This window comes from Porites lutea, chromosome 7, assembly GCF_958299795.1.
Source record: "Porites lutea chromosome 7, jaPorLute2.1, whole genome shotgun sequence".
In the NCBI taxonomy this organism is placed as follows: Eukaryota; Metazoa; Cnidaria; class Anthozoa; order Scleractinia; family Poritidae; genus Porites; species Porites lutea.
In genome coordinates this window covers 7,839,300-7,862,885 of record NC_133207.1, presented here as the reverse complement: position 1 = coordinate 7,862,885, position 23,586 = coordinate 7,839,300, and the positions used below count along the sequence as shown (strand labels likewise).

The 23,586-nt window shown below is 37.8% G+C and overlaps 2 protein-coding genes across 2 annotated transcripts in view; both read left to right on the top strand.

The window, feature by feature from the left end:
- The first annotated feature begins 2,216 nt into the window (after window positions 1-2,216).
- On the top strand, window positions 2,217-13,158 carry LOC140943679 (uncharacterized). Its single transcript, XM_073392792.1, has 6 exons — window positions 2,217-2,450; window positions 5,863-5,977; window positions 6,291-6,404; window positions 6,573-6,686; window positions 9,562-9,759; window positions 12,836-13,158. The coding sequence occupies exons 1-6, from the start codon at window positions 2,220-2,222 to the stop codon at window positions 13,144-13,146; spliced, it is 1,083 nt and encodes a 360-aa protein (XP_073248893.1). The 5' UTR covers window positions 2,217-2,219; the 3' UTR covers window positions 13,147-13,158.
- Window positions 13,159-19,038: 5,880 nt separating this feature from the next.
- Window positions 19,039-23,586, top strand: part of LOC140944387 (uncharacterized) — a 5,281-nt gene continuing 733 nt past the window's right edge. Inside the window, exons 1-5 of the mRNA XM_073393538.1 lie at window positions 19,039-19,269; window positions 21,696-21,810; window positions 22,262-22,375; window positions 22,716-22,829; window positions 23,457-23,570. Of these exons, the coding sequence (XP_073249639.1) occupies window positions 19,039-19,269; window positions 21,696-21,810; window positions 22,262-22,375; window positions 22,716-22,829; window positions 23,457-23,570 (688 nt within the window). The remainder of the gene's footprint in view (window positions 19,270-21,695; window positions 21,811-22,261; window positions 22,376-22,715; window positions 22,830-23,456; window positions 23,571-23,586) is intronic.

Here is a 23,586-nt window from a genome sequence, read left to right as displayed (position 1 = left end):
CAGAACGTTTTCTTTGAAGTCACGGTCAGAAAATGTCTAAAGACTTTTTAAGTTCTGTACTAGGTGAGATCATAATCCTAAATCTTACAGAAGTGCGTAAAATGACGGCATAAACAATGCCAGACTTCATGAAACCAGAAATTAAAATAATAATAATAAAAAAAAAAACATCATGTGCAATATAATCACTCAAGCTTACCGGTGGAGATGCAGGTAGGAAACACATCAAGTAAGGCCAGAATCACTTAAGACGTTTCAACCTTCTTAAGCATCCAGCAAGACGAAGTAAGCTTACTAGCAGTAACTTATTTTAGATAACGATGATTTCCGATTTTTTTTTCTCGAGCGGTGCATTTCTCAACCAAAACCCAATAAACAAGCCAGCCATTAATAACAAAAGAGTCTTGATAGCAGCTGTATTTCATTTTGTAGATCCAGTATAAAAAGACAGTTAAAACATAATAGGATGTCACGAAACTCTGTCAGCTTCAGCCACAGGTGGCCCAAGTGTAATATGAGAGTTTGTATGGGAAATAAAGAGTTTGTGTGGGAAACGAAACTTAGATGAAATAAATGAACTAGAAGCGGTTAGAGTTAAGAGTTATCAGTAAAGTGTAAATATTGTTACCTGATGTCGTTGTCTTTGTATTTACGAAGTTTCAGCGCGATTTGAGTACTAAAACATAATTTGACCTGACAGTGTAATAATAAGAGACAAGGTAGGGCACAATCGCTCGATCGGCCTTCAGAGTTGCTCAGAATCAGCTCCAAATTTCACGAGAAAAAAATCAGACATACTTAAATTTGATTATCAGTATCATCATCATCATCATCATTATCATCATATCATTATTATCATTACTATTATCATTCTTTCTTTTGCGTAAGCGAGTTGTTTTTTACCAGGCGTTTAGCTGTTTGTTATCTATTTAATTTCTGGCTCCGGGCGTCACACTGCTATCAAATAACCTTTAAGCCTTTTTTTCAAGCCTCTCATTCTATCCCTTTTAAACAAAAATCCGTTTTCTTTCCGTGCAGTAGCCGTGCATCGCGTGGGCGGTCACAAAATAAGAACGATATTACTTCGCAACAAATTATACTTCATAAACATCCGCTCACGGCCATCAAACCGTTAAGCCGTTCTATTTTATTCTTAAACCGTTCATTCACATTTTTTTTTCTCCATCTGTTCAGTTGTCGTGCGTTGCGTAAGAGGTAACAAATTAAATTGATATTTCTTCGCAACAAAATTTAAGTCAAAAAAAGGCTCAAACAGCTTTGTAGGCGAAAATCTAACGTCATCAAAAGACGGGGGCAGGTATAGGAAGAACTTTTTTTAGTTGGTAGTGTATCGAAAAAGATTATTCGCGTAAACCCTGATATTCCTATTAATGTCAGTATAACTGTAGCCGCGGTTGAAGTTAATGACTTAGCGTAATCTCTTGCTTAGGGTGGTAGCTTTTTAGCGAGTCAACGAGGTGTGGCATAACTAATTCGTCAACGAATTACTAAAAGACTGATTTGAATTGCTTTTCATGGTCTGTTTTCACAGCAAGCCGAAAAGCTAACAACTGCATTTAGACCTAAACAACTGAAGCTTTTTTCAACAAAGGGCAAACCTTTCAAGAAACGAGGTACTGCACCGCAACTCTAACAACTGAAAGATGGAAGGCTTCCAAGTACTTCTCAGATTCTATGCCTTCATATTGGGGATCTTAGTCGTTTTTCCGTGTCATTCTAGCGGTAAAAATTCCCTTGTATTGCAGACTGTGTTTTTAATAGTCAAACAATATTAGAACGTATCAGTAAATAAATATGCTTTTACATCATGACGAGTCATGTTAATTATTTAGTAATGGCTATTGATTCACTGCAATGAATATTGTTTATGGTTAAACATAAACATAAACGTGACATAATTAGGAGAGGTGGGTGTTTATTTGTATGCAGTCCAGGCAGAATTAGACAAAAGCTTGTGTCTTCACATCTGAGAGAAGATGGAAAACCCAGTAATTCTCAGAAACCACTTCTTTTTTCTGTTGATCTTTTCCACCGTTCATCAAACGGATTCTCAAGGTACATAAAATTCATTTTCTATTTCTTTGATTGTGATTTTTATTGTGACATAAAAAAGAATGTGAAAATCTTATGTTTTTCCTCTTTTCTTTTGAACAGCTTTCAGCCAAGGATCCATTGGCAACTTTTTCTATGTCAACTTCATGATAAGTGAATTTTCCTACCTGAATATCACAAGCATTGAACGGAAACTTATTCAAGACGAAAACGATTGTGGCTACGCCTGTTTAGAAATTCCTTCGTGTTTTTCGTACAACGTGGCTGCTTTCCCTGATGTCAACGGTAAACTTCTGTGCGAACTCCTGCCATCGGACAAGTTTAACAACTCAGAAAAGTTCAACGCCAGTAAAGAGTTTCATCACTTCTTTATTCCGGTGAGTCAAGCTTCTAAATGATCAAAGTTGTTTCGTTCAATAAACCTTTCGCTGCTAAATGTGGCCAAAGGCAAAATTCGACAAGAATATCCAAATTTCATTTCTTAAAATGTACGGGCAGAGAGGTTTCATTTGAATGATCACTCCATAGGATTTCGCCCACGCATTTAAACATTTGAGCCACCTTACAAACTCCATCATTCCCTCTGACAGTGAGAGAGTTTTAAGAAAAAATGCTCAATAATCCTCTCCCCTTACGGGATTTCTCAGGGATAATGAAACAGTCAAATGATTCAAAGGAAACATAACATGGTTAAGAATCCCAACTGGTAGGAGGCGAACCAGTTGGCTATTTTAAAAATGGCCTTAGCATTTGAACGGTAGTGAAATTTTACACCTGGCAGCTCCCAATGCCCAGTCGTGCTCTTTAGTTCATTAAACGGAAATTTGGATGATCGGACTAAGTTTATGAGGCAGACTGGTTCAATGTTGATCTCTCCACTAAAATGTTCGCGTTCGACGGTTCGCTCTGTTAATAGTACACAATTGTGTTTTTAACTGCTTAGCTATAATTTAAGATATTCCGCCTAAAATCGGCAGAAAAAAATATTATAAATTCATCCTGGGCTAGAAAAACCATGTTCTTATTTGTTGCCGATGCCCTCGACATGAAGACTTCTCCTTTGTGCTATTCTGGCATTTAGACAACCTCCGATGGCAATTCCTCTATATACAGAAACTTTCCGACAGCAGTCGGACCTCCAGTAAGCGACCATCCAAATTGCGAAAAGTTAGCAGTCACTGACGAGGGTCGAACTGCATGCAGGAAATCTTTTGCGAGGAGAAGTGCGGACACAGCTACTCTTTGAAGAGAATGTATGGCATGGAAATTTAGGCTGACAATAGTTGAAATACATGTTGTTCCGACCAAATTTTTTTTTCAAAAAGCCGGAGTTACTTAGTTTATACAGAAACACAGAGATCAGACCATTATATCAGGTGGTCGCCTAGATAAGGTTAAGAACAACGGAAAATTCTAAAATCGCCATCTTAGAAAAGTTGTCGCGGTCTCTGACGATAGGTGGTCGTTTAAGGGAAGTTCCAACTTAAAGTCTTTGTATGGGAAAATTTTAGTGTTTTAAATGGATGGTCGCCTATTGCAGGTGGTCGCTTACTAGAAGGCTCGATTTCGATTGTGAAGGAAAAGTAAGTCTTGAATTATGCCTCCATTTCTACATATAAAACCTTCAGTTGTTTATAAACCAAGTAAAATCTCTACACGGAAGTTGAAGAAATCCAGCTGGACACGTAAATGTAAATCTACAGTTAAAATATTCACATTCCCTGTTCATTATCGTGCAAACAGAGATGTCAATGAAGTGTGTTTTGGTGATACAATGTCCTTAACCTCGGGCAGAATGGAGCTGTACATATTGGTGCTTTTAGCCTTCGTTAGTTATTTAAACAAACACGAACAAGGTGCACTTACTCGCTCTATTAAGAGTTTGCCTGTGCCAATCGCAGGATGTTGTTACGGCAACGCAAATTTCAAACCACAATCGCCACCAGTAATTTTGACACCGCGGAAATTTCGTCTTTTTATTAATTAGCAGTTTTCGTCAAAAATAGCCCAATTTCTAGCATTGAAAATTTCCGGCTTCATTTTATTGTTATTTTTTAAGCTCAGCTATCTTTTACAAGGATATCGAACCCGTACTACAATAGTTTAAACAGTCTTGACAGTTGACCACTTTCCGCAAAAACCAATTACTGAAAGGATTTAAGTTAAGAAAAATGACGTAATAAACAAAATGACTACCTGAAAATATAAAATCCTAGTTCTTTAATTAAATTCTCAGGGCTAATTTAATAACGAAATGTTTGGCGATCAGTCTAGAGAGAATTTGTATCGTGAATATTGCGGTTTTAAAAATGGTTAATCCTTAGAACCAAGAACCAAATAAAGGTTTGTGCAAATCCTGACATGTAGGCGCGGTAGTAAAGGCGCCTGACCACATTTCCTAGTCGTTCCATGTAAGGCAGTTCGAAGTCCGGGAGATTCTTGTTTGTTGAATCCGGACTCTGAAAAAATTTTGCTTGTGAAATCTGGAATCCTCTGCTTTGGAATCCGGAATACCGCTCGAGAAATCTGGAATATCACTGGAATCCAGAATCGAAGTTCCCCTCACAGAGACTGAAATTTAGTACCTGGAATCCTGTCTTGGATTTCCTAGCCTGCGTCGCAGACGTAATTTAACCCCGTTTAGTAAAGTTTGCGAGGTATCGCCGAAATCCTTGTTCTGGGCCCCCAACGGACTACCGGAAATTACCGAATTACCGGAAATGCGTTTCGAATTTCCTTTCAACCTGATTGGCTTTTTTTTTTAACGGGCCAATCATGGCGCGTATTCAAATCCTGGTACACAGGTGGAGGCCTACTAGCTAGAACTGTTCCGCAGATGGACTTAACCAAAGTTTAGTTTCGACTGTGGCACAGGCAAGGATTCCCTACCCTTACATGGAACGATCCTAGCCTGTCTAACAGGCGGTAATTTTGGTATGTTTTTCGTTGAGTTTCGTAAAGAAAGAGCTCAAACGAGAAAATGAAGGGGGCCAGAGGGCAAAAAGAACATCGTTTTTCTTGTATGGCTTTTATTTTTCTTTCCTGCTGCGTTCATTACGAACCACAAAGGAAAAAAAAAACACTGAAAAACCGCATATTACGCAGTTTACCACAGTTCCTTAATGGTAAAAAGTAATTACTTTGCTTTTCGCTAGTTTCCGTATTTATTCGATTGAGCGTCCTGCCTCGAATAAGGACCCTTATTAGTTTTGTAACTAACATAACTAATTAATTGATCTTAGTGACAATGAAATTCAAATTTACTCCTACTAAGAGACTTCCCCGAGGATCGAGTTTTCTAGTGTTTTCTAGCAAGTGTTTTAAAGAACCTTTCGATGAACCGTAAAAAGTCTGCTTTGGCACGTCTTCACGTTTGGTTGTTATTTTTATTTATTTGTTTATTATTTTATTTTCTTCTATTTTATTATTATTTTGTGGCAAAATATACTTTCTTTTTGCTGAAAATTTAAAAAGCACCCAGCCTGGAAGAAGGGCTCACTCTCGGTCAGGGCCAAAAATTCAATAAGCGCTCAGGCCGCTTGATCGAATCAACACTGTAAGTTGGGAAATGAAGTTTGAGCGTCTTGTTTCAAAAGTCTCAGTTAATTTCTTGAATTATCTACATTGACTAACCTTTCTAAACCTAAATCATTGGATATCATTTGAAATTTTACCGAGAAAAATCCATCGGGCTTATGTATGATGGACACCACAAAAATGGGTTAGGAGAAGGGGTGGCCTCAATCAGGACTCACGTTAACAGATGTTCATATGCCTTCCTTTGTGCAGTCCATGTGTGACCATTCGCCCTGTAAGAACACTGGCAAATGCATTCCCTTGTACCAGAAAAATGGATATAAGTGTATCTGCGTGAAAGGATTCACGGGACGAAACTGCGAAACAGGTAAGAAATGCTTAGAATAACTACATATCGTTGATATCAATAAATTGCTGTATTTCACACACTGATAAAAAACAAAAAAACAAAAACAAAGCAAAAAACATATCTCCTCGAGTATAAGAGCATTCCCTGTTTAAACAACGGAAAGTGCAACGACCAAATCAACGCATTCAACTGCAGTTGCCCGCCAGGATTTGCCAGGAATCGGTGTGAGATTGGTTAGAACAGTCTTTCAGCTGTAATTTCCTATTGCTTATCCTCTATTATAAACAGGCTTCCTTGCTTTGATGCGTCTTTTGATATTATTCCGTTACAGACATAAACGAGTGTAGGAGCAACCCTTGTCTCAACAACGGAACATGCAACGACCAAATCAACGGATTCAACTGCAGTTGTCCAGCTGGATTTGCTGGGAAACGATGTGAAATAGGTGGGGAAAAAGGGTTGTAAATGAAAGAACTGACAAATATTTTTTGTGGATATACTGTATTAATGTGAGATTGGTTAGAACAGTCTTTCAGCTGTAATTTCCTATTGCTTATCTTCTATTATAAACAGGCTTCCTTGCTTTAATGCGTCTTTTGATATTCCGTTACAGACATAAACGAGTGTAGGAGCAACCCTTGTCTTAACAACGGAACATGCAACGACCGAATCAACGGATTCAACTGCAGTTGTCCAGCTGGATTTGCTGGGAAACGATGTGAAATAGGTAGGGAAAAAGAGTGGTAAATGATAGAACTGACAAATATTTTTTGTGGATATACTGTATAATGTCTAACTCATGGAAATAATGAACAGGCAAGTTGCGTAAATACTGACCTCTGATTGGAAAAAGTTACGCGGGAGTTACGTCACTTACCACAAAACAAGTTTCTCATGGGCCAGTAAATTGCGCAAAATACATGTACAGATTTTGTTGTAAAAAGTAGAACTATTCTCTTCTTTCTACAACAACCTTTTTGCAGCCTGAAGCAACCTGATTTGTTGCAAGACAGGTTTAATTCGTGGGTGGTAAAACGCCCAACATCGCTATTCAAATCGTTTGGCAGCAATGTTGCAAAAAAACAAAAAACAACAACAAACAAAAAAGATTATAGAGTACTAAAGTGTGACGTCATAAAAATGAAATTTCTGAAATTATGGGATTTCTCAGGATAATCTGAATGAACAATGTCCAAGAGGCCTACTTCCCAAAAATGAGCATTTCGGGGCAAATTGTCTCTGAGATCGTAGCCCAGTTATGTTTAGAAAACTCCATACAAACCCTTCTAAATTTTTTTGGGGTCGACCCAAAAAAAATTAAAATGGTTTGTATGGGGTTTTCTGAGTTTAACCGGCTAACATCTCAGAGACAATTTGCCCCGAAATGCTCATTTTTGGTAAGTAGGCCTCTTGGACATTGTTCTTTCAGAATATCCTGACAAATCCCATAATTTCAGAAATTTCATTTTTATGACGTCATCACTTTAGTACTCTATACCTGTCCGTTTGAACTTACCTTAACGGCGTTGCTTTATTGTTATGTTCCTTTCTTAATGAACATTTTTTTTTCTTTTTCCGCGATATTCTCTACCTCCAACTGATTTTGTGAACTTTGTTCAAGAACCACGTTTGAACTCTGCGTGTCACTGATTTCAAAAAACACCTTTCTCCTTTATTCACTTACCATCACGTTTCCACCATTGCGCCCAAACACATATATCGACAATCCGATCCTGTTTTAGAAGCCTTCCTCAAGTCTCTTGTAGCTCAGTGGTAGAACATCAGGGCTTGTAACCACAAGGTCATTGGTTGAAATCCTATTGGGAGAACTCAGGTTTTTTCTTCCGAGTCGCCTGCCTGTGTCACTGACTGAAAAATGTGTTCTGCACACAGTTTTGTTAGAAGAGAATTCAAATCCCTGGCTAATTCCTCGGCATGATAAACGTCGTCTTTATCGCGATTATCCCTACCCACTTACTTTGTCAAATGTAGACGAACCCTACTGATGTTGAATTCCAAGCGACCATATCCAAGTCCAGAAAGAGGAATAAATTTCGTCGTTATTTGTTTGCGATCTCCATAAAACGCGAAATTAGGCAATTTCATGTCGTAGTCGTGCAAAAATGGTATATAAACGTACAAAAAAGTGTGATGCACGTGCTAAGTTGTTGTTTTGCTAATAAAGCCTATTGCTTTTTTTTTTTTTTTTTGACGTTCTCGTTGCAGTGGCGTCGTTGGATCCGTTCAAGTCCCTAGTTTCACAAAGCACTACGTGTCTTGAAAATACAAATTTATTGTGGACAATGACTGTTGCACTTTAAGGGTCTTGAATTTTGAGGACTTAAAGAATTTCAAAAAACAATTGTAAAGCTAGTAGGTTAACTATAACCCGTAAAAGGTGTTTACACACTTACACATCTTAGTTCAAACGACTTCCAAAATTTGTGTACTATCATGATGAATGGCCAGGTCTTCTGACTTTTTCCCTATGAAAGGAACTGAGGCTACCATCTTTGATAGGTTGTTTGGTATAGTCAAACCTACAAGTAACGGCCAAGGGACCGTGGTAGAGGGGTTGTTCTATACTTGAGGAATGCCCACCTGGATGATAAAAAAGGAGAAAGGTTGCCGTTACTAGAGGTTCGATTGTATTCGAGAGGGCGTTATTAGCGGGTTTTATGTTAAAGACTAATTATCCGTCTGGACGAACTTGGGAAAACATTTTTAGTTCGTCTGGTTATGCGTCTACAGTAAAACGGCAGGCAGAAGTTGGAGCATGCGTCTACTCGAACTATTCTTTATTGCGCCTTAAACGACGCACTACGAAAGGTCGTTTTCTGAACGCATAATGCGTGTGGGTATAAAAGGATTAGCAACAAATGAAGCACGTGTTAAAACAAGTAAAACAAAAACTATAGTGCCCATTCATTTGTATTTTGCCGCGCGCAAGATCTCGCATTGATCGTCTCTCGTAATTATTAACACTAACCAGACACTTACGATAAAAGACGATTTATCCGTACGGGACGGATAATGTTTTCTAACCTGGTCGCAGGTTAACTTTGATCAAAGCTAAATTTTGCGAAGATCTAACTTTCAGTAATACTCTTTGAGTCGTTACGTCTGTGGAAGGTCAGAATCTGTTTTCTGTCTGCCCTGGGATTCACGTGTATTTTTTCCATGTCAAGTTTTCCTAGCTTATCGAAGGTTATCTTCAGAATAGCTGTCTCATTTCATTTAACTTGTATGAACAAGGATTCAGGTCTGGGTCAAATCCCACAACTTTCTTTCATGATTGACTAAATACTGATTTGAAAGTGTTTGCCGTCAATTTTGTAACATCGCCCTGCACTGGCAATGCCATGTGCGTTCTTTATTCTGGATTTGATTTTTCCCGCAAATGTTCGCATAGACAGGGTTATCACGACTTAGCTTGTGGACTTCCTTTAGTGGACTGCGTATACTTTGAAAGTAATTTATCCTTGGAAAAAAATTGTCACTCATCTCTGCCGTATGATTCGCGAACGCAGGTTGGCTAGAGGATGGCTGCACCAGAAATAAACGCTTGGGAAACCAACTCATATTTTATCTTTCACCCTTAGATATTATCTCGAGTGTGATAACACGGTTTCTTTCGCCTGCAATTGGGAATAACAGCAACTGGGCGCTGTGTTGGCAGGCCTCCACTCATGGCTGGGCAGCCAGTACCTTTCACAACAAATGCGATGGGAAACGTCACACGATTACAATCATCAAAAAAGACCATTACGTGTTCGGAGGATACACGGATATTCCTTGGAGTAAGTAAAACGTCCTTTTTGTCACTGAAAATGGGATTAAGGCACTTTGCTTGTACAGTGCGTTTGTAGTTTGTGGTCTTTTGTCACTTTACTTCTAATCTAATGCTACAAAATAATTAATGCCAAAAACTTGCCTTTCCTTTTTGCTGCCTACAGAAGTTTCTACCTGATTCTTCCCCTCTTTAAGATGCCCTGAACCAGCAAAAATCCACTGCTCCTTCTCCGCCTATTTGTGGCAATAACAAATGCGCGATTGCGTTACATCACTTGAATGACGATAATCTTATGTCTTTGCCCAATCTCGACGTCGCATAAAACTCAGCGAGAAAAAGTTTAGTGAGGGACAAAGATGAATGTGATACACTCACTGACAATTTTTTTAAACAGGCTGAGAAAGACGGTCTTCCCTATAAATTTTTGTTACAGCTTCATATAAGTAAAGAATACTTCGATTTATCCACGTTAATTGTTTGGACTAACTAGAGCACGAGTCTTTTTGGTTTTTTGGTATGTATTAATAAAAGTTAAAGTTAAGTTTACGAGACATTATTTTCAATATTTCTGGCAGCTCATAGCTCTGAGATTCGAGGGAAACAAAGTTAACTGTTACCCGAGGGACCAGTCTTTAAGTGATTTGTTATATAGCGCACGAAGAAGAACATTTTTCGTGTACGAGTTTAAATCTTGCGAGCGGTCAACATTCGCGGGTAACAGTGCACTGTTACCCCCTGACGTCATAGATTTTACAATGTTGCCCGCTCAGAGTTTTTGGCGTGAAACAGTTTCATTGTTAGATGTCAAGTGACCTCGAAGTAAACAATGAAGAGCTCGCGCTGTTGGGAAAAAAATTCCAGCTATATAACAACAGTCATTATTCTCTGCTGAAATTTTATATATATTTTTTTTCCATTGAGCATCAGTCATCAACACAAGGATGTTATATGTTTAATTCAACAAGAAAGAAAAGTGGTGAGACAAACTGACTCATCACCACGTTTACTTTTGACTTTAGGGCTTTGTCCTAACAATTGGATCCATCTACAAGGTTCATGCTACAGAGACCCGTCAAAGAGTTTGAGCTGGACCGCTGCAAAATCTGACTGTGAAGCTCAGGGGGCTAAGCTCGCCATAGTGACATCACAAGCCGAACAACAAGCACTAGTCTCGAAAATATCAAAATCAAAAAGTGTATGGATTGGTTTGCAGAGGGACCCCAATGACCATTCACGTTGGTTGTGGGTTGATGGATCAAGAGCGACATATACTCACTGGAGTGATGGAGAACCCAACAACCTTGGAGGAAATGAGGATTGCACAGTTATGTTGTCTCCTACCGGAAAATGGAATGATTTAGCATGTTCCAACAGGCTTAATTACCTTTGTGAAACCAATGGTAGGCAGCACCACAATTGTGTACTTAATATTGTACTAATTATTATGGTATATCCAGTGTATGGCTGTAGCTGGGAAGCACCACAATGTAAAGCTTGATGAATTACTTTCACTACGAATGGTTGATGTGTATATAAATTTTAAAAGAGAAGCCTTAATGTTATTTCCCTGGATTTTATCCTTGCATTTAATTTCAATGAATGCTTCCCCTCCCCCCCCCAAAAAGGGGAGGTGAACATTATACCTAACATTAGGGTGATAGCTGTTTTAGTATTTACCGAATCACTTAAAAAACGAGAGCAACTTTTGCAAATAAAAGATTTCAGTTAGTAAGATTTTTTTAAACCAAAATTTATCACTTTCTTGGTATTTGTCGGTACAGATGCCTTAGTTTTTGCTTAAATATCGCCTTTAGGAGCTGTCGTGAAACGGAACGTGTATTGACTCCCACTGAACTATACAGTGATTTATTAGGGAGCTTAAGCAAAAACGACGGCGACGGTTACGAAAACGTCACTTATAAAGTGAATTCGCGCTTCTTCAAACTTTATCGCGCTTATTCCATCTCCTTGAAGATAGCATTTTCCTGGAGCTGAATTCTAAAAGACTGCATCGAACTTGAGTAAAAGAAAGAGAAAGTCGTTGTCTTGTGTTCAAGTCCTCCACAAAACGAGAAATTAGGCACTTTCTCGTTGTAGTCGTGCAGTTACCTCAAACAAATGTACAAAAAGCGTTATGCACTTGTAAAGTTGTTGTTTTGCTTAATCTAAACCTATTGCTTTTTTTGCTGTTCTGGTTGCCGTCGCCGTCGTCGTTGCTTGAGCTCCCTAATAGCCAAGAGTATTTTAAATTACGCAAAAATTGCTATCCGCTTATATTTGTTAAGGGAGCTATGTCACGTTATTTGGTATGTTTTTGGTTTTGTTTTGTTTTGTTTTGTTTTGTTTTGTTTTTTTTTTCACTTAATTGAATTGGAAAATTAGTACATGTAATCCCATTGTGTTATTTGAGACTAAATTTAGGCATTGAAACTGTTCCCTGTGGTCTGTTCAGTGCCATTATCGATGACAACGATAGACATCAGATTGAAACTTGGAAAAGTTGTGCCAACTTTTAATGATATGCCTACAAAAATTTCCCCAAAATTATTATTGGTTAGTGCTCCCTGATGAAATTTGTTTGATATCTTCTTCATAACTCGAAAGGACAATTTTGTGTATGAGTAAATGCAAAATTCAATTCTTGACTCAGATTGACCTAAAACAGCAATATCCCTGTGACGTATCCCCTTCATTTATAAAAAACTGAATCATGAGATAATGCAATTCAAAGTGGACAGACTGCAAATTATAGTAGTTGCTAAAAAACATATATCTACGTGTCACAATTCTAGAGCTCTGATTGGCTTAGCGATCATGGTATATGAGCCAATATACCATGCTCTCCAAATACGATAACTGTACGCGACTGCACGCGTCTGCTCAAAATTGGTTGTTTTTACAGAAAAAGTCGGAAAGAATTCGCGATATTTTGTGGACGTTTTTAATAAAACAATTATTCCACTCGCGCTTGTTGGATATGAGATGATTATAGCCAACTCACATCCAACGCGCACTCTTGGAATAATTGTTAAATATTCTAAAGATTAGGGTACGTCACGTTTCCTTTTGTTATTCCTTTTCAGCGTTCGTGGATGGATACGGTACGACTTCCAACTCTTTTATTTTCTCTCTCCTGGATAAAGAAGGGCTTGCACCATTTAAAAGCATGGTGACGAATACATCATTTGCAATTTACCGTGAGCCAAGTTACGGTCCAACATTTGGTGGGGGGCATGACATGTACGTCGCTGATAATGCCAATCAGAATCCTAATTCCTACACTAATTTTGGCACCTCTTACTCTCTTCCAAATGGAGTTACAGACCGTTATACAATCCTGGCTGGAGCCCGTAACTTCTCACCTGACGAAGTTGAGGTATTTTACCTCACTTGAGTTTATAGTTAAAGGAGCTATGTCTCGATTTTTTCGCATTATGTTGAAAGGCCTAAAGACACATTGGAATAACAGGGGAAAAAGAGAAATAATTTCTCAGTTTTATTCGACTGCTAATATACCTCAGTTTCTCAACTTTAAGTTAATGGCTTTGGCTTCCGATGGCCAGTATGGAAACAGATTCAAAATTGAATAAAACGGGCCAACTTTTTTCAATTTTATTCCAGTGTTGTCAAAGGTTGACCATAAACAAATCAAAATTAGTTTTTCTTTCGGTAGAAATCATTTGAGTTATTTCTTTTACAGTTCTGATAAGTGGGATAAGAGATAATATAACTGAGAATACTTAGTTATAATTTCAGCTCAGCTTTGACTCTGTAAACAAAGCGGAAATAGCCATGTTATAACGCCTTTAACCTTTTGATTTTCGTGTGCAGAAACCGTTTAAATCAACGAAAAAATACCACAATAACAAAGTGTTGCGGAATTCTTATAACCCCGCTCGCTGGTTCAAACAAATCACATTGAAATAACTATACAACGCATTGAGTGTTGACGATCGGGGGCTTGTTTTTCTTGACACTCAGGGTTTGTGACAGTTTTCTGCTTATAAAGACGGGTTTTACGTTAACATCGATCTTGGCTCCCAGAGAATAGATATCTTTGCGTACGCGATCAGCTGATCGCTGATCTTTAAAGGGCAATACTATGTAAACAGATGGGTCTACTGAAGGCACGGTGTGTATTTCTTTATCTGGTTCCTGGCTGAACTTATTTCTAGTGGAATCGACCAATGTTTTGGGATAGCGCAGCTTTGAAAACATGGTGCGTAACTTGTTGCATTCTTTTGCAAAACCTTCTTTGGTTGAAGATAGACGGTACGCACAGTTAACCATCGTGTAAAACCCGTCTTTACAAGCAGAAAACTGTCACAAACCCTGAGTGTCAGGAAAAGAAGCTCCCGATCGTCAACACTCAATGCGTTGTATACTTATTTCAATGTGATTTGTGCGATGCAAATTATGTCGGGTACACTACCCGACACTCACATCAACGCATAAGTGAACACCGTTTTTCAGCCATCGGGAAACACCTTGAAACACAGCATGGCAACAACAGAACAAAGAGGAAATGTAACAGCAAGTTTGATTGCTTAGTCTACAAGATGTTATAAAGGACATCAAGCCTTCTCTTAACACGCAAGCCGACTCCATTCGCGCCAAACTATTTACGCGACACTTTCGTACATTTTTTTTGTCTCTTATTGTGTTTCTTACCTTGGGAATTATACCCATTGGACCCGCAAATATTTTACGTATTGCTTAAAATTCTATGTATTCGTTTTACACCTTATACTTTTTCACTTTTCAATTTGATAATGGCGTAACGTGTGGCGCCGAAACGTCGTTCACTTTTTGAAATGTTTTTTAGATGTATTTTGAAAATCTTTTAGCGTTTAACTTTTTGATCAAATTATTACAAAATCGCACGTTCTTTCGCCTTATTTAGCTTTAGAAAATGCATGCAGTTACCTCTTTTTTTATCATAAATATACTCGGACTTTGTCTACATTATTGTGAAATCTAATGTCACGAAATCTAACTTCTTTGCGCTACAAGTTACAATTTCTAATAAATATTTAATCACAAAATAATCAAGTTAAGCATCACCTATTTCTTCCCCGACATAAAGCATTTTGCGTGGGTTATTGAAACCGTTTAATATAACTTAGTAGCCGTGGCGTTTTATCATTGGACAGTAATCCAGACCCTTTAACCAAGTGGATTATTTTTAAAGAAGATAAAGTTTGTCTGTCTTGATCAGTTTATGAAATTGCTCTCGATGAAAGATGATCAGGATAGCAGCGACTGGAAAACTGAAAGTGGTCTAGAACCGGTTTTTTTTATGGCTAAACTGATTTTAAATAACGGGTTGAAAAGCATAGATAAAGTTCTCAGTACAGTGGAACCCCGCCATACGACCACCCCGTTAATACGACCACCCCGTTATTACGACCACTTTTTTGTGGCCCGAACAAAAGCCCACTCATTTTCTTATCTGAAAACCCCGTTAATCCGACCACCCCGTTATTACGACCAACGACCACCTTTGGGAGTCCTGAATCGTTATTCTCTTTATAAAATTACCCCGTTAATACGACCAGTCAAAATGCTTGGTGGGGCTGCTGAATGAAAACAGACACAATCTGACAAACAATATAACGCATTACTAATATTTCATTGAATGTTTTTAGGCAAAGGTGTTAGCATGACATCCGGTAAATTGCAGTGTTCAGTAAAAAGGATCCATGAATAAATAATACAAAAGATCTGAAAGACTTCACTTTGCAGCATTTGGAGGCTCTCAAAGTTATATTGCCTTCCTGTTTCTGCTGCCTTCCACTGTGGCTTTTCTCTTCAAGTCCATTTCCTGTTCTTTTCTCACAGATCGGTTATTTGGAATGTCTAATAATTTGTTAAGTATATCAACGTTTCTTGGCTGTCCATCAGTAAACTTGTAAACTCATGGGATTTCCATCCCGTATCCTCCCCCACGTTTCACAAGCCCCTTCCTTTCATAACAAGGAACTGAAAGAAGTCAGTGTTTTTTCTCATTACTCGGTTTCGTTTACTGTTATATTGTTCAGTTGCATTGAATTGCGGTTGTAAGGTTGTTAATTAACTGCAAAAAGGTTTATTTGTAGCGGATTAAAGGTATACATGTAGTAGAATGTAGTTTAAAAGCATTTTGCACCATAATTTGACCCTACCCCGTTAATACGACCACCCCGCTAATACCACCAAATTTCCATGGCCCGAAGGTGGTCGTATTAACGGGGTTCCACTGTAATTAACACCCGCAAATAAGAACCTACATTTTTACAGTTCTGGCATAAAATTTCCTTTTATTCTGGGCTAGTTATCGGCAATTTAAGGCTAGGTTCTTAATTTCTATGAAGGCCTAGGGGAGAAAGTTGTTGAATACCCGAGAAAAAAAAGAAACTTGAATTTGGTCCTTGAATATAAGGAATTTATTCACAACTGCACATTATATATTTCAAACCTCCTTTATCTGTGCTTTTTTACAACCCTTTTTCGTTGTAGGAATTACAGATGAAAAACTAATTTTAATTAGCAGGATCATCGATCCAAGTAAACTGTGTCAGTAAAACAACAGCAGTTTTTAAATACGAAAACTTGTAAGAGTTAACCACCTTTAAAGGGCTTCTTTTTCTATATATAATTATGTTTACTTTTTCAGAAACACGTTGTAATAAAAATGGCACTTTCTACAATCACCAAAACGTTAGTTTGTAGTTCTTGAGACGATCCCTGAATTACTTTGATGTAATTGTTTCATTCATCTCGACATTCCTGATGATCTCGCATGCAGTTTCCTTACGTTGGGAATGCAACCATACCTATTAGTGGTCAGAGCCAATGTCTAATTAGCTACAAATTCGCGCATGTCATGTCGCAGCGCGCCATAGGAAAGTGTGCCCTCCTTATTAATGCGGTAAACGAGGCCGATCAAACGCTCTCCAAAACGCTTCAATTGGCCATGTCCACTTAAAAAGGGCTACGCCACACTATTTCACCATCGTTTTTCAATCATTTTTTTTCTGTATCCTCTCTGGTGACAGTATAGATCGGTTTCACTATCACGCAATAAACACGGCACATAAAACCGTCCAGTGGAAGAAGCCAAGAAAATGAAATGTTATAAAAGACCTAATTTATGAACAATTTGTCGAAGTCTCAGATCTTTGTTACCCACATTTTCTCGAGTTATTTGCCTTAACGTTTCACGCATCTTTATAGAGCTTTGTATGGAGACGCCATATTGGTGTAAAGTTTTGGTACACCAATATGGCCGGCGGAAATCAACAAAAACATCTGGAGTTCACTTTTTCTATAACAGCTCTTTCTTTTCACTCGAGAACTAGTACACGAGCACAAAAGCATATCTTCTAAAACTTGGGATGGTTATACTCACTGCTGAAAATCAGAAGGAGAGACACTTATTTTTCAACGAGACAGTATTCATATATTGGTGTCACACACTGTGAAAACTCGAAAGTTCAAATGGCTGTATTTTCGAAACGAAACATGCTACAGGACTGCAAACTTGTACAAAGATATATTTTTTTGTTTATCTTCAACCCATTGTAAATAGGAATTCGTAAATTCTCGCTTTATGACTTTACAATTTGATGACGTCACTGTGAAAACCATCTGCACTTGAAATTGATTTTGTAAAATTTCCTTTTCTTATTTTTGTGTTTATTTTTCGTCTTGTTTTGTTTGTTTATTTTCTTTTGGAGCTTACCCCTATTTAAAGCCATCTTTTTCATGTGTTATTTGCCAAAATCCCAGTGCACCCCCCACCTGAACCCCTGTCCATCAATAAAATTCCTTGTTAACTTGTTTATGACTCAGAACTTCTCCTCATCTTTCACATCTATGGATAACTTTGACGAAAGCTGCCTACTCAATTATACGCGTAGGTAATTTGTTCTAAGTTTATCTTTTTCTGGCAAATGAGGAACTTGCTTGCTCTCTAATTAGTTTCCATTGAGAGAAATAGTAATATTATGTGTGATATTAATATTATGTGTAATATTAAGGTGTCTTCCGTGGCAAACCACTACTCCAATGTGACTTGCTGTAAATCTTTTTAAAAGAAATCGCAGAAATTTTGCGATTTGCTAGAATAGACGTTATACTAAGGAATGATTAGCATAATTAAGTAAACTCGCTCCCGCTTAGAATCTCCACATTTTCGTTAATTTCCTAACCATGCAAGGTAATTTAACCGAAACTTAGCAAGGGGCAAAACATCATTAGTCGTACTGCTGATTAATTTACCCCACACGTATTTATACGAAAGTGGAAGTTCTTGTTTTATTCATATAATACTGACAAAAAGAAGCTGCAGTTCATTAAGCTCGATTTTTAGAACACTCCGTTACCTGAGACTTAAAGCCTAGTAGATTACGCTCAGAGATATTTCCATCTCAGTAGTGGTCGACGGAAAATTTGAAAAAGCAATTTACTAAGTTGAGCTACGTTTACGCAATTAAACCTGCTGATACTTTGCCAGACTACGCAATGTAAGCCCACGCTTAAGTCTTGACAGGAAGATTGTTTTCGTTTTTGTCTGCAATGGAAAAATTTTGATATTCTCAGGAAAAATAAAGCAGCGAGAATTCAATTAACACTTAAAAACATCAGTGCAAACTTTTTTTCAGTGGTATGAACACTAAGCAGAAGAATCTTAAGTGGTTCATTAATATGAATTAAATTGGGCAAATAGTGAAATTATTTCGTTGAATTGGGAACAAAGTATTTGAAAGAATATTTGTACTTTAATTTAGTTCAATCACCAGAAAAAGTCTACATGGAAATACTGCTCTCTCTCTCTCTCACTGCTTCAAATTTCATCAAATCCCCTTAGTCATTTTTAAATCAAGCCATTCGTTCTAAAATAAGGTTTTTAGACGAGTTTTCATATTATTTATTGATGGCAATGGTTTCACCTCTTTTGTGTCCGTATAAGGTTACAGACAAACGATATAATAAGTAGATGTGGGTGCTTGTTCTAATGCATTCAATTTAAAGACTGATTCAGACAAATCCTAAAACTTCACTTCTCCGCGTATCACGAGAAGATGAAAAAAACAGTAATTCAGAGAAACTGCTTTTTCCTTCTATGGATCTTTGTCACGTTTGCATCTAATTCTGAAGGTACATAGACTCTATCTTTTATTTCCTTTTTTGTAGTTTTTCAGTATATTATGACATGAAAAAAGAATCGTCTCATATTTTCCCTCCCTTTTTTTAAAAAGCTTTCAGTCAAGGATCGATTGGCAACTTTTTCTACGTCAACTTCATGATAAGTGAATTTTCCTACCTGAATATCACAAGCATTGGGTGGAATCTTATTCAAGACGAAAACGATTGTGGCTACGCCTGTCTAGAAATTCATTCATGTTTTTCCTACAATGTGGCTGCCTTTCCTGATGTCAACGGCAAACTTCTGTGTGAACTCCTGCCCTCGGACAAGTTTAACAACTCGGACAAGTTCAACGCCAGCAAAGAGTTTCATCACTTTTATATTCCGGTTAGTCAAACAACTTATTCATCACAACTCTTCATGAAGGAAAATAAAAGACCGTCGTATTATTCCCCAAGTTATGGTTTTCGGAAGTTAGCTTTTGTAAATACGACATATATCTCTTAATTTGCTTGGAGAATCTCCAATGCACTGAACTGTACTTTAAATCTAAAGAGAAGCAAGTTGGCTCGTCATTTTGCGTTTACGCTATATATATATATATAAAAAGGAAAAATAGAAAAAGGAACACGAAAAAAGCTGTTCTTCAGTAGTAAAACACGTGCTGATTTCTGATTAAACTATCCCAGGCATACTTTATGAAATTAATCGTTTTATTTATCTTCGAATGTCCTAATTAAGTTTATGGCCGTGGACAGGTTAAAACAGAGCTTCCGAACAAAATATTTGCCAACAAAACGTGTTAGAAGATACGCTGACTTTTCTTTATTCCAGGAATTTTTTCATATTTGGCTTGCTTGAAAGTAGAAATTAACTTTAATACATCTTCATCGTTTTGGCCTTCTGCCATTAGGGGCTTTATTTCATACGATTCAACGACAGGACGGCAACGAGAACGTTTAAAAAACAATAGGTTTAACAAGCACGGGTTTTTTTTTGTAAATTTCTTTGCCGTTTTTGCCAAAGTTTATTTCGCTTTTTGAATTTGAATATGGTCCCTTGGAATTGAAATTCACAAGGGTTCGCGTACATTTGACAAAGTAAGTAAGAAGGAATAATCGCGATAAAATCGCGATCGGTAATAGGGCCAAAAATTTAGTTCACAAAATAGCGTTAAGTTCGCGGTTCGAAAACCTCTAACGAAGACGAGAGAACAGACCCAGATTAGCCCTGTTCAAGTGACATCCATACATCGACATGAATGCCAAATTCGATTCTTACTGATGTAGGAAACAAACCGAAAGGGGGAGAAGGAACTAAAATTCAAGCGAACTTGTATTTCATAACTTTATAGATTTACAATAGGACCAAGGGTTTGTAATGAAGATAAGAAAACTGCTCTAGTTTTCTATACTTAAAGTAAATTAACTTAAAGACCAGGTAAACTTAATTCCATCTTCACAGTGTGTTTCTTGTCCTGTACGTTAAGTTGATATTACCATAGCAACATGAATAAGCTACCTATATTGGTAAAACAAAACATACAAGCTAAAGAGGTCTATACAATTAATAGAGCAAATTCGTATTTATGCCTTGTTGATGCTTTTCAGGAAAATAACAAATGGGAGCCAGGGAACTTATAGCCTGTTCACAGGCCCTCTAGTTCCTCTTCAAAGTCCGTCGAACGCGGGTGATAATAAATATAAACCGCAGGGGATTTATTAACCACCAGCGCAAGGGGGTAGTGGTAGTGGTGGGGGTAGTGGTGCTTTCGTTCTCGTGCGCTCACTTCGCTCGCGAGCTCGCCGATGTTTTTGAAAAGAACGAAAAGAAAAATAAAACAACGTCAACGGCTAGGGAACTTACTCGTGTTTGCCTTTCCTGATGAATATTGCCATAGCAACGCACATTTAAAGCTATAATTTTCAATGGTAACTATCAGACTGTTCGTATTTTGATCTCTCTAACCGGTTTTTATGACTGCGCTACAAATCGGTACTACCAATTCCCAATTTCCATTTTTTTTCCTTTTAAGCTCTTTTAAAGCTTCCCTTCCAGCACAGGCCTCTTTTCACATCACCTCATTTAATTTTAAACCTATATCTTACTGGCGGTGGCAGTGCTACAATATTTTGTAACAGCAACAAAAAGTCTTGTAAAAAGCATCACGCCACAAGTATTGAGAAAGTATAATATGAATCACATGCGTCGATCCTAAACTAGTAATTTATAGTTGACGCTACAGCTGCCCCCGCTCGGTATGTTGTTGATCAAAAGTATTCTTGCAATTGGTAGTTGTATAGCTCTTTGAAATATAGCAATTCATATGGCATTCACTATATTTAATTACACGAGCTTATTGCACACCAACCGAAGGAAATTTTAGCTTGTAACTGCGCTAAATATGAAAGTCAAATTTCAGATCATCATACGTATTTATTCATTCATTTCTTTATTTTTATTCAGTCAGTCCGTTCGCTTAGACACAGATATGACCAATGACAGTTTCGCTAGACTGAAAGGTGGAAGTGCCTTGTCTTTTCTCATACGGTAGTAACAAAATAACGAAATAAAACAATTATTCAACTCTCACTTGTTCCATCTGAGACGATTATATTATAGCCAGCCTATATACAACAACGCGCAGGTGGAATAATTGTGTTAATAACTGAATAGTCAATAACTGAATTTGTCGTATATTCAGCATCTGTCTAATATGAATAAATGATATGCGTCACGTTACTGGATATTTTGACTTTGACATACATTGTAAAATGGTCTTTACTTACAGCAGTATCCTTTCCTTTGTGTAGTCTCCTTGTGACAGTTCGCCCTGTAAGAACACTGGAAAATGCATTTCGCTGTACCAGGAAAATGGATATAAGTGTATCTGCATAGAACGATTCACCGGAAAAGACTGCGACACGAGTAAGAAATACTGAGTTGAAACAATGTTGCTGTTAACTATAATACAATCACAGGTGACACACTATTAACGCAAATTGCAAGTGGGAACGATAATCAGCATAAAGCTTTTGTACTGATTTTAGGTATTATATCATTGACTTTTACTTCTCTGAGCTCACTACAATAAAAAATATCTAACTGAGAAGATTTAAAAACTACCTTAAAAGAAAAGTCGACCAATAAGTATCACGCTGAACTTTTACTTTTCCTTATAGTTGCCCATAAGCACAAATTTCAGTTTCCCTGCTTGATCGATAAAGTGACTTATTTATAGACACGTTTCTCCATCAACCTCTAGAACAACATCTACATTTACTAGTTGTGTTTTGACTCTTGCTGAACTCTAATGTACCTTAGCTGAAAGGTACATTTCATTTTTTTTTTAAAATATCTTTGATCCTCTCTCCTGCAGATATAAATGACTGTGTCAATATTACTTGTTTGAACAACGGAACTTGCATCGACCTAATCAATGGCTTCAACTGCAGTTGCCCTCCAGGATTTGCCGGCAACCGATGCGAAATTGGTTAGATATATACTTGTTGCTGCAGCTATTTGCATTGCATTTCCGCCAAAACGCAACATGCTGTGTATCCGTTTAAACACCCAATGTTGGACGCTCTTGAATGCGGATGGCTGATAAATATGGCTCAATTTTAAATCCTACATGGATCCTACGCCATTCGACAATGTGAATGATGTTATACCAACATAAGTCTTTTATCTGACGGCTCTAGGGTCCACCGGATATATGTTTTGCAATTTTATTGACCTCGAATTCCTCTCGGTCCATGAAAATGCCGAAAAAAAACTTGGCTTGCTTGCTTTTTTTGTTGCAATTTATCCGTGATTATTGTTTCTTTCAGATACAAACGAGTGTGAGAGCAGTCCCTGTTTAAACAACGGAACTTGCACTGACCGAATCAATGCATTCAACTGCAGTTGCCCGCCTGGATTTTCTGGCAATCGATGTGAAATTGGTAAGTATAGTGTTACGCTAATTGACCTATAATGACTTCGTAAGGTTAAGACGTGCTCAAGTGTGAACGCCTATCCCTCGCTTCAAAAACTTCAAAGAAAATGGGTCGTTTTGGTGGACAAGAGTTAATTATGATGGCTCGATGGTATTTAAGACAACCATTAACCAATCATAAATAACGCTTGTCCACCAAACGATCCCAGAAATCGTTGCGCCAAGAGCTGGTATCCATTGCCCTTATAGTTTCTGTTATAGGAAATTACATCAGTGTGAAAGCAGCCCATAATTGTCTCACGCAAGGTGTAATTTACGTAACGCCCTGTGCAAATAGACGCAGCATTGTTGGATGTTACATGTCAAAATGGCGTCCGTTTGCACACCCTGTTGTATGTCGTTGCGTGTGGTTGGGAGTCATTACACAAAGTTTGAAACCGGTCAAACCATGTGCCCCGTTCAAACAGACGTAATATTGTTGGCCAGCAACTGTCAACATTGTTGGGAGTTGTTGCGTCCGTTTGCACGTAGCTTAATGATTGCTATTTTTGGTCTCTGTATTGCACTTTGCTGGTGTCAATTGACTCCTGTGCTGTAAAGAAAAAGAAGTTAACTTTGATAATATTTCCCGCAGATACAAACGAATGTGAGAGTAGTCCCTGTGTGAACAACGGAAATCGCACTGACCGAAACAATGCATTCAACAGCAGCTGCCCTCCAGGATTTGCCGGGAATCGATGTGAAATTGGTCAGAGCATCAGTTT